This window comes from Echinops telfairi, unplaced genomic scaffold (assembly GCF_000313985.2).
Source record: "Echinops telfairi isolate 266 unplaced genomic scaffold, ASM31398v2 ScPeMD7_2291;HRSCAF=2852, whole genome shotgun sequence".
Classification (NCBI taxonomy): domain Eukaryota; kingdom Metazoa; phylum Chordata; class Mammalia; order Afrosoricida; family Tenrecidae; genus Echinops; species Echinops telfairi.
In genome coordinates this window covers 8,067,987-8,078,069 of record NW_022106189.1, presented here as the reverse complement: position 1 = coordinate 8,078,069, position 10,083 = coordinate 8,067,987, and the positions used below count along the sequence as shown (strand labels likewise).

The 10,083-nt window shown below is 49.8% G+C and overlaps 1 protein-coding gene across 1 annotated transcript in view; it reads right to left on the bottom strand.

Moving 5' to 3' along the window:
- Window positions 1-637: 637 nt before the first annotated feature.
- GPT2 (glutamic--pyruvic transaminase 2) overlaps window positions 638-10,083 on the bottom strand; it is a 35,425-nt gene continuing 25,979 nt past the window's right edge. The window contains exons 9-12 of the mRNA XM_004704699.4: window positions 7,054-7,228; window positions 5,426-5,581; window positions 3,703-3,815; window positions 638-2,788 (exon numbers count right to left, since the gene is read on the bottom strand). Coding sequence (XP_004704756.1) covers window positions 2,698-2,788; window positions 3,703-3,815; window positions 5,426-5,581; window positions 7,054-7,228 — 535 coding nt within the window. The 3' untranslated portion in view covers window positions 638-2,697. The remainder of the gene's footprint in view (window positions 2,789-3,702; window positions 3,816-5,425; window positions 5,582-7,053; window positions 7,229-10,083) is intronic.

Below are 10,083 nucleotides of genomic sequence, written 5' to 3'. Positions count from 1 at the left end.
TTTTGTAGTATCAGTCCAGTGTTTGCTTCTATTTAATATAAGTACCCCCTTTACTCCACAGCTGAAGGAGGTCTGTTACGTTCCCATGTGTGTGCATGAAGGAAAGAGAGGGGCTCCAGTTATCTTGGTTATCAACCAGCAAATATCCTCAACCCATCTTATGCACACCACTCGTTTCTTCATCCCCCTCTAAGATGCCATTGGTAGTAAATGAGTCTTGTTGGGGAGCATCATCTACAACTTCCTTTCCTCTTCTTCTCACCAATGCCAATGGCTAAAATGGGGCTGGAGAGCTGAAGCAGCCTGTTACCATGGGTCACAGAGATTGGTTTAGGGAAGGACACATGGACCAAGACAACCACTATGGGCTGGAGCTGACTTGATGGCACCTAACAACAGTGCAAATGGTTAACATGCCTGGTTATTAATGCAAAGACTGGAGGTTCAAGTCTGCTCAAAGGCGCCTCGGAAGAAAGACCTGGTGACCTCCTGAAAACTTGGAGCACAGTAGTATTCGGACTCACATGGGGTCACCATGAGTCCGAACTGAATAGAGAGAAGCTGAGAACAAAGAATGAGTGAACATGTACAATTATGAGGCCTATTAGACAAACTACAGAAAGTTAAACACAGGTAGCATTTTTAACATGTATTTTATTGTTTAGAAATTTCCTGTAGCGTTATCATTAGGTACCACTGTCAAGAGATGCCTGTCAGAATCCAGATTGGAAAACAAGCACAGGCAGGCCTGTGTCCGCTCTTCATGCGAATGCCACACATCGGAACAGAATCACCTGGCCTGACCCCCAGGGGCAAGGCAGTAAAGCCCGAGGTATAGTGCAGCCTATGGCTTCTCAGGATCACCCATGCTGACCTGGATGAATGATGGGAAACATTACAGGTGCGGATTCAAAGTGTGGCCCCACAGGACAGCTGGCTCTCTCTGGTGGTGCCCAATCAGGGAAGGCACCAGAATAGAATCTGTGTGTAGAAAACCACATCTACCGAGATCAGTGTTCCCAGTCAGCCTTCTAGACAAGCAGACCTCTTGTTTGCTGTCGAGCAAGTCAAATGTATACGGCATCAATTTAAAAAATCATGTAAACATTGCAAAGTGCTTAGGGGTTATTTATCTGAATTCAGAGATTTATAAAAACAATGATTGACCGTGTTAAGACTACAAATACTAATCCCTCCTCTCCCCATGAAAAATGGTTACAAAAATATAAAAGCTACATTAGCTTCTACCACGTCACCTTCCTTCACAGAGTATGCCGAGCGGCCTCTGCTCCTCTTTCGAAGCCCGGAGCCGGACGTCCTGCGCCCTGGGGCACACTGCACTCTGCGTGCGGTGGACCCAGCACGAAGGTGTCTTTTTCAGTATGAAGGAAAAGCAAGTTCCAAAACACTCCCTCGTGTTATTTGAGACGGTTTCCACTTTCTGCAGAGGGACTGCAGCATCGCCGTAAGTGATTAGAATATGACGTTTTCTATTGCACGGACCTACTGTGGAAATTCTAGTATCAAAGCTGCTTCCAAATCTCTCTTCAGATTTCTTTCTCCAGCTTCTTCAGTTCCATTTGGGGACTTGCTCCGCCCCCAGATTCCTGAGCTCACTCACTCCTCAGGCTTCACTAACTGCTCACTGGAGCAGGCAAATGGGTCGGTGGGAGGGCTCTCCACCAAGGAGATGGGAGGAAGCCTGTTGCTGCCTGTAGACACTTCCCTGGTATCTGGGTCAGACTCTCAGCAGGTTGGCCAGTGCCGGGGAAGTTGCAAGCTTGGCCAGACTGATGACAGGACGCTACAGTATGTAGTACTCAGAGTTTGGGAGGACATAGTTGAAAGAGTGGAGGCAAAACACTTCTAGAAACAAAACTCTACAGCAGTCGGTCTACCACGTACTTTACCCGATTGAGAGGTAAGAAATGAACTAAGGCAGCTTGAAACAATTGGACAGACACGAGTCAGGCTTTCGTTGCTCCTGCTGCTGCTAGCAGTGGCTGACGTACCCAGGCCAACTGCTCAAATGAGATCTCAGCCTAAGCATGTCCCACCGACTTCTACACCCAAAGCCCTCCGTGTGTTCAGGGCCCTCACCCACTTCTTGTACACTCCAAAGGGAAGACATAGCCACTCATCTCCTGCAGGACCCTCCCGTCTTGGCTGAAGTCCTCAGTGCCTGTTCCATCCTGTCCAACACCATATACAACTGCTCTTGTCGCTCTTGTCCTGCCTCTAGCCTAGAATGCTGGGCCTTGTCTGAGCCCAATGGACATCCAGGCTCGACTTGTCGATTTTCCCACAGCTAAGGATTTTATTTCCTGGGTGACACTGGTGAGTGCCCAATCCTAACCGTGATTAAGCCATCCATTTTTCCTGCACCTCCCGCCTTCTCCAGATCTGAAACCTCCTCCTCTTACTGGTTGTTGAAACCCTAAATGAACTTCCTGGAAGCAAGATTCCAAGAACCTTGGCCATCAGCTGAGACTCCTTCTACTTGGTTCCATCATAAAGCAGGCCGCCAAGACATCACAAGTTCACATTTGCTCAGAAGAGAAGTGCCCCCAACCACAAGGCACAGAGAAAGAAGTCTCCGGTGAGGCCTGAGGCAGAGTCGCTTGGTGCGGGGTGGGGGAGTTCAGTTTGGCCCAGGTGGCCTGAGAGGGAGGTCCCCTCGGCCGCCTTGGGTGTTCCTCAGGCATACTTCTCCAGAAACGTTATATGAAAGTCTTTCACCTTCTGCAAAACCGTCTTCAGCTTCTCCACTGGAGGCAGGATGGTCATTCTGTCAGGGAAGAGAAAAGTGTCAGCCTGGTCACAGGATGTTCTGGACAATGGGAGAGGGATGAGCTCCGGAGTTTCTTTCCTCTTATAGAGAGAGGACAAGGAGGTGTTTGAAGCTTGGTGAGGAGGGACAAAGCATGTGTTGTTTGCTGTGCTAGCTCCAATCTGTGGCACTTTGTGAATGAGTACAAGGACACCACTAATGCTGAACAAGCCAACCAACCAGTTTCTCTGTCTGGGAAACACTGTCCATGACCTTGGCCTCTGGCTGCTAAGTTATGACGTCTTTTTTTAGCATCTGTTTCAGAAGACATTTGAGAATGACGTATGGAAAGAAGATGCTGTTCAGAATAGAAATGGCTGCAGCAGGGAAACCCCTAAGTGCCTGCCGGCTTGCCCAGCCCTGGGAATGGGCATTCCTAACAATGCAGGGGCCTGTTTCGGGCCAAGGAGACTTTACATGAAAGAAGCCTTGGGAAATGTGCTGCAGTAATGCATCAGAGCCCACTACGTGTTAGATGCAGTGGTTCTTTAGGTTCGGGGGCCCACTTGGGCAATGAGCCAGTGCATTCCAGGCTCCATCGAGCACCTGCTACAACTGGGCACTGCTCTGGGCACCTGTAAGCTGAGTGCTGCTATCACGGAGTTTAAAAGGGACAGGAAAGTCAAGTAGAGGACATGCTACCGAGCACATTCCGCATCATGATGTGATGCGTAGGGGCAGTGTTGGGTAAGAGAACCCGATTAAGGGAGCTGGCCTGGAGGTCCACCTACAGGTTTTCTCACTCTCTAGACAGGGGGTCTTCTGAGCTTAGCTCGGGGGCTCGGAAGCCAGCCTCATGATCAAGGTTAAGAAGTCCAGCATGAAGACTGCTGCCCCTTCCGTGCCCAGGAGCAGAGAGGACAACGTCGTACCTGAAGTGGTAAGTGTCTTTTCTCTGCCCAAAGCCACTGCCGGGCACCACGCAGATGCCAGTTTCCTCAAGTAGCTTCATGCAGTAGAACATGTCTGGGGCCATTGTATGAGTCTGCAAATGGCAGGACAGAATCACGATTATCCATCCAAGCCTTTGCAGGGTACAGACACACCATTACAAACTTCAAGTCGAATAGGATTTGAACACCAGGTGGTCTTTGCTCTGTCGAACTCTCCTCTGTTATCCCCCCCTTTTTTTTTCATACATCCATTGTGTCAAGCACATTTGTGCATATGTTGCTATCATCATTTTCAAAACATTTTCTTTCTACTTGAGCCCTTGGTATCAGCTCATTTTTTCCCTCTCTCTGCCACCCTCCTTCCCTCATGAACCCTTGATAATTTATAAATTATTATTTTTTCATGTTTTACACTGACCGATGTCTTCCTTCACCCACTTTTCTATTGTCTGTCCCCCTGGAAGGGGGTTATATGTAAAGCATTGTGACCGGTTCCCCCTTTCTCCTCCCACTTTCCCCTTACCCTCCTGGTATCACTATTTTCATTATTGGTCCTGAGGGGTTTATCTGTCCTGGATTCCCTGTGTTTCCAGCTCTTAACTGTACCCGGGTACATGCTCTGGTCTAGCCAGAGTTGTAAGGTAGAATCAGCCTATTCCCTTCTTGTGGGGACAAAGAATCTATACCTACAGTTGGGGCTGCCCTGGGTTGTGGCCCTCCCGCTGTTCATCTGGGAGCACCAGGCTATCTCGTTTGCTCCCCATCGAAGGCCAGCAAGCACTGACCCATGGCCTTTCTCTGCTGAACCACATAACACTCTGAGCACTCTGACATTGGCACCCAGTTGGCGCTTTCATGCTGAACCACCACCCAGCTCCTCTGGGGTCCTGGTACACAATGCTGCTCACACAGTGGTTTCTTAACAACTGCAAACAGTTAACCAGCTTGGCTACTAACTGGACAGGTTGGAGGGTGGAGTCCACTTAGAGTGCCTCTGAAGAAAGGCCTGGTGATCATCCCAAAAAATCAGCCACTGAAAACCTTATAGAGACCAGTTCTACTCTGACACACAGTCACCACCATGTGTCAAAAGAGTTAACACAACAACCACTGGTGGTAGCGGTGAACCTATTAAATACAAACTTTGAGGCTCTCATTCAGGAGGCCTGGGGTAGGGTAGAGCCTAGAATTTTAATTATTACAAGGTATTCAGAGGGGCTGGGGGATGGTATGAGGACAACCACACTAGGCCTTCCTCCTGGAAATCTTTGGGGTCTGTGGCACTGACTTGTCAGAAGTGCCGAAATCCAGACTGAACTACAGCATTTAAACAAGTCCCCGGTGACTGATGTACACATTCAAGTGTGAGAACTGTTCTAGAGCCCAGAGCCTGGGGAGGAGCTGGCTCTGGCTGTATCCCAGCATCACCTGGGGTTCCCTTTGGAGCAGCCCTGTTAACAGAGCCAAGCCACTCGTTCATCCGGGCCCTGCTTGCCTTTGTCTGACCACCACGGGTAACTGCGCCTGGAAGCTGGTCTCTTCATTCAGGAAGACACTGCTGGGCAGTGTTTAGTCACAGACCCACAAAAGTCAGAGACTTTGCAGCCAACACCTCTGTACCCTAAAGGAAGCACCAACCCCCAACCCAGCATCCCAAGTGAGCCTGCAAAGAGTGGGCTGCCCCCGTCCCGAGGTTCCAAACCTGAGCTGCTTCGATGGCTTTGGCTGGGATGAAGATCCGAGGAAATGCATACATGGCTCCCTGCAAGGGATTGCAGTGAATTCCTGGGACTTGGTTAAACAAGTCCTCTGTCAGCTTAGCCTTTTTGGCCAGATTACCCAGGACAGACTCCTTCTCCTGAAGAGGCAGAGAAAGCATAGGTGTTAGGATCTCTGGATAACAGAGCAGCATCAGCTACTGGAGACTTCCCCTTCAACAACTAGGTTAGCTGGACAGGTGGGAGGGAAGTGTGTATGTGTGTACAGCAAACCAGGGAGGGCAGCAGATATGTGTCCTGCAGGCAATGTGTCTAGGTGTGAGCAAGGGGCGTTGCACCTGCAAATCAAGGCTGAATGAATGTGGTCCTAGAATTTGTAGAATACTTTACCTCTACATTTTTAAGGACTGTCAGTCTGTGTGGCATGTGTAGGGCCCATTTTGGGAGACCTCCCCTCACTCTCAGTCCATGTGGTGCCCAAGGGCACATGACCTAGGTAAGATCTAACAGAATAAGTGAAGGTTCAGCTGTGGGGATTCCCAAGGCTAGAGAAGAGTCAGTCTGGGACGTTTGCAGGTGGTGGTGGCTGTTGGTAGGCACCATGGTGCTGGTTCCAACTCCCAGTGGCTCTGTGTACAACACTGCTCAGTCCTGCAGCATCCTCACAACTGTTAGATTTGAGCCCACTGTTGCAGCCACCGTGTTGGTCCACCTCATGGCGGGTCTTCCTCTTTTTCCCTGACCTCTAGTTTGCAGGTGTGGTTGGGGAAAGGTGTGAACCTGCAATAGCCGGGAGCTGTTGATGTGGTTACATGACCAACACGTTCTTGGTTTGTTTGCTTGTTTAAAGGTTTTGCCATTCGGGATAGATGGAGAAGCTCTGCAACGAGCTTCCAGAACTCCTGGCTTGGCCAGAGGCAGGGCTGCACCCACCACTCACCTCCCCATCTTTTCGGTTTAGTAACAGGACTACCCCAACCCTCTGGAGTAGCGTTTCTCAACCTGTGGGTCGAACGACCCTTTCACAGGGGTTGCCTGATTCATAACAGTCGCAAAATTAGTTATGAAGTAGTAATGAAAACAGTTTTATGGTGCGGTCACCACAACATGAGGACCTGTATGGAAGGGTCACAGAATTAGGAAGGTGAGAACCACTGCTCTCGAGTGTTAGCTGCCCTTCCCTCTAGGTGCCTACCCAGCCACAGTGTTCATAGGTGAGGAAATAAAATTGGTCTTCGCACAGCACAGCACAGCACAGCTGCATCTTTGGCCTTAACCTTGCCTTTAAGGAGCCCTGGTGGCATAGTGGGTTACACACAGGGCTGCTAACTGTGAGGCTAGCAGTTCCACGCCACCAGCCACTCCGTGGGAGAAAGATGAGGCATTCTACTCCCATAAAGAGTTAGTCTGGGAAATCCACAGGGGCAGTTCTACTCTGTCCTGCAGGTTCACTGAGTCGGCATCGCCTTGATGGCAGTGAGTTTGTTTGTTTTCTTTCTGAGGCGATTCAGGTGCCAAGAACCACGAGCACCGCCTGGAGGCCATGCCTCTGTGTAATCACCTTGAAGCCCTGGCTGCAGCCATGAATGCAGATAGGCCATCGTAGACTCACCCTGCTGAACTGCTCAAAGGACTCCTCTCCCGGCACTGGGGGGTTCACAACAATGTCCATGGCAGCCTGCCCGGACACTGGGGGGCATAGTCGCACTGACAGCAGCTTCACCAGCTGGCCCTTGATTTCAGGGTGCAGGTTTATCACCTCCATGTAGCCGCCTCTGTAGCCACACCTGTGGGTAAAGAGGGAGAGAGACCATAATAGAATGAATTCAGTCAGCCAGAGCCTTCTGTAACCATCTCTATCCACTTCAACAGTGGCCAGGTGTGGCCAAGTGAGCAGAAGTGACAGGTAGAAATGCTGTAGCATTTCCTTATTAGGAAATAGCATGCACTCTCTGTTCTTTTCTCCATTTCCCACTCATCGCCCAGTTCAGGAATGACCTCATGGAGAGAGCTGGCCCTGGCCTTCCTCTCCTTTGTACAGTTACGAGAGGGAGGTATACCTCCACTTTGCATGAAAAACTGCATGTTGGGTCTCTGTTACAGCAGCTGATCCTGAACCCTAAGTGATACGCTAGCCCCTGTTCCAAAGGTGAGCACATGAACGAGGCTTAGTCAATGAACGCACTGCATCCCTCTGCACATGCTCCAGCCTGAGGACTTTTGCTGCCTGAACAAAGTTAACCAGAAGGAAAGCTGAGCCGAGAGGGCAAGACAAAAGCATAGGCAAGGCTCCCTTGGCATCTTCAAGTCCTTGGACTGTGGCATGTGGGTCCAATAGGTATTGAGCTAATAACCACAAGGGCAGCAGCTTAAACCCACTAGCCAATCCCTGGGAGAAAGATGAGGCTGTCTGCTCCGTTAAGATTTACAGCCTCGGAAAAACTCTTTATCAGGTTGCTATGAGTTGGTGTGGGCTGAATTTGTATATGGCAGTTCAAGCTGCATTTGTTCCTGATAGCCCAAAAGAATCCTGATTAATACGGTCCAATCACACAGAAATAAACTGAGGCCGGGCAGAGAGATGCGAGAATCTACTGCTTGAACTAAATCAAGTCCATAGACACTCTTTCTGGAGCTCCAGCCCATCCTGACTCACTGCCAACTGGTCAGTGAAGGTAGAGGCCCAGAAGAACCCTGGACTGGACTTCCAGGTGGGAAGACAGATTGTGAAAGCTTGGCAGGGTTTGCTATAACCAAAATGATGAGAACTCCCTGCTTAATCCTCCATATCAAACTGGTCCGTGCAGCCCAGACGCAAGCCATTCAGGCTCAAGAGAGCACAGGGATAACTGGATGCTAACATCTAGAGCAGTGGTTCTCAACCTTCCTGATGCTGCAACCCTTTCATACAGGTCCTCATGTTCTGGTGACCCCCCCAACCATAAAATGATTTTCATTGCTACTTCATAACTATAATTTTGCTACTGTTATGAATTAGGCGACCCCTGTGATAGGGTCGTTCAACCCCCAAAGGGGTCGCGGCCCACAGGTTGAGAACCACTGATCTAAGGGCGGGGCAATCAGATAATAAATCACACAGTGGAGAGGTTGGAAGGGATATGAGAAGCATGCTTGGGTCTGAAAAGGGAGTTAGTAGAGAATGTATTTGTTTGAGAAAAGAGGTGTGAAGCACATGAAGGTCTAGAAAGAAGCCAGCCCTGCTCCTAGGGGAGACTATGATGATCAGCAAAAATCTACCCCAACCCATATCAAGTAAACCCAAGAAGAGTTGGCAACCAAGTGTTTCATCCAATTACAGTGTCTTCCAGCTTAACAAATGAGACACCCCCCCACCCCCTTGCTCCTTGGCATATCTAGTGCCTCGAGGGGCTTCCTCCTCTTAGGGACCCTGTGTAGGGTTTCTGAGACAGTAAAGCTGGCGGAGCAGACTTTCTTTCAAGGAGTGGCCAGCGGTTTTGAATAGTTAGCAGTTCAATGCTTATGGGACAGAGCTCCAGAACTCTAATAGCAGAACCCCAGAATGTTGTGCCCTCTGCTGATTCCTCTGACCAGTGGAGGGCCCACCTCTAGGGGCACTCACTCCTCATGTGTAGGGCTGTAACCCCCAGCTCGAATGCTGCCATCTCCCAAATCTAACTTACTTACAGCCTCCAGCTGACTTACAGGCTCACACACCCATATCTTCTGGACACCGAATGAGCATTTGTGAGCAAAGGTGGCCAAGGTCAGACTCTGGTCATCTTCCCAAACCTGGTGTGCCAACAGCCTTTCCCATCTCAGATGATGGCAACACCCGTCAGCTCCACCAACAGCTTCTCCCCATTTCCACGCTGGTCTAGAGCGTTGTCTCACCCAGAGTACATAATACACTGCTTCTAGACTTGAGTCCCTGCTTCTGCCCCACCCGCACCACAGCAACCTGAGGGAGTCTATTAAAAGTCAGACAAGGTCACTCCCTCACTCAAAACCCTCCAATGGCTCCCACTCATTCTGGGCAAAAGTGAAAAATAATCTAAGTGGTCCAGGTCATCTGGCCTCGTAATATGTCTTTGGTTCCAAAGACATATCTGTGACTTTCTGCTTCATTCCCATCTAGTCAGCGGCCACCCTGCTGCTCCTCGGGATCTGCCAGGCATGCTTCCACCACAGGGCTTTGACAGTGCTTTCCCTCTGCCTGCAATGCTCTTCCCCGACACCTGCTCAGCTCCCTAGGTACTCCCACACTGGGTCCCTTCCTTTCTCTAGGGCTACTTGGACTTTACTCCCCTTTTGTTCCAGTCTTGTGATTCTGTTAGAATTCATGCTGGGGAATCCAGGACAGGTGATTCCAGGAGGGAGGAGTGGAAAGGGGGAATCGATTACAAGGAACTATATGTGACCTCCTCCCTGGGGGATGGACAACAGAAAAGTGGGTGAAGGGAGACGTCAAACAGTGTAAGATCTGACAAAATAATTTATAAATTATCAAGGATTCAAGAGGAGTGTGGAGGGAGGGAGGAAAAAATGAGGAGCTAATAACAAGGGCTCACTGGAGATCTCCTTCAGAGGGGTCTCGGAGAGGAGATGAGCCAGTCACGGTGCGATGTAACAATGATGAGAAATACAACTTTCCTCTAGTTCC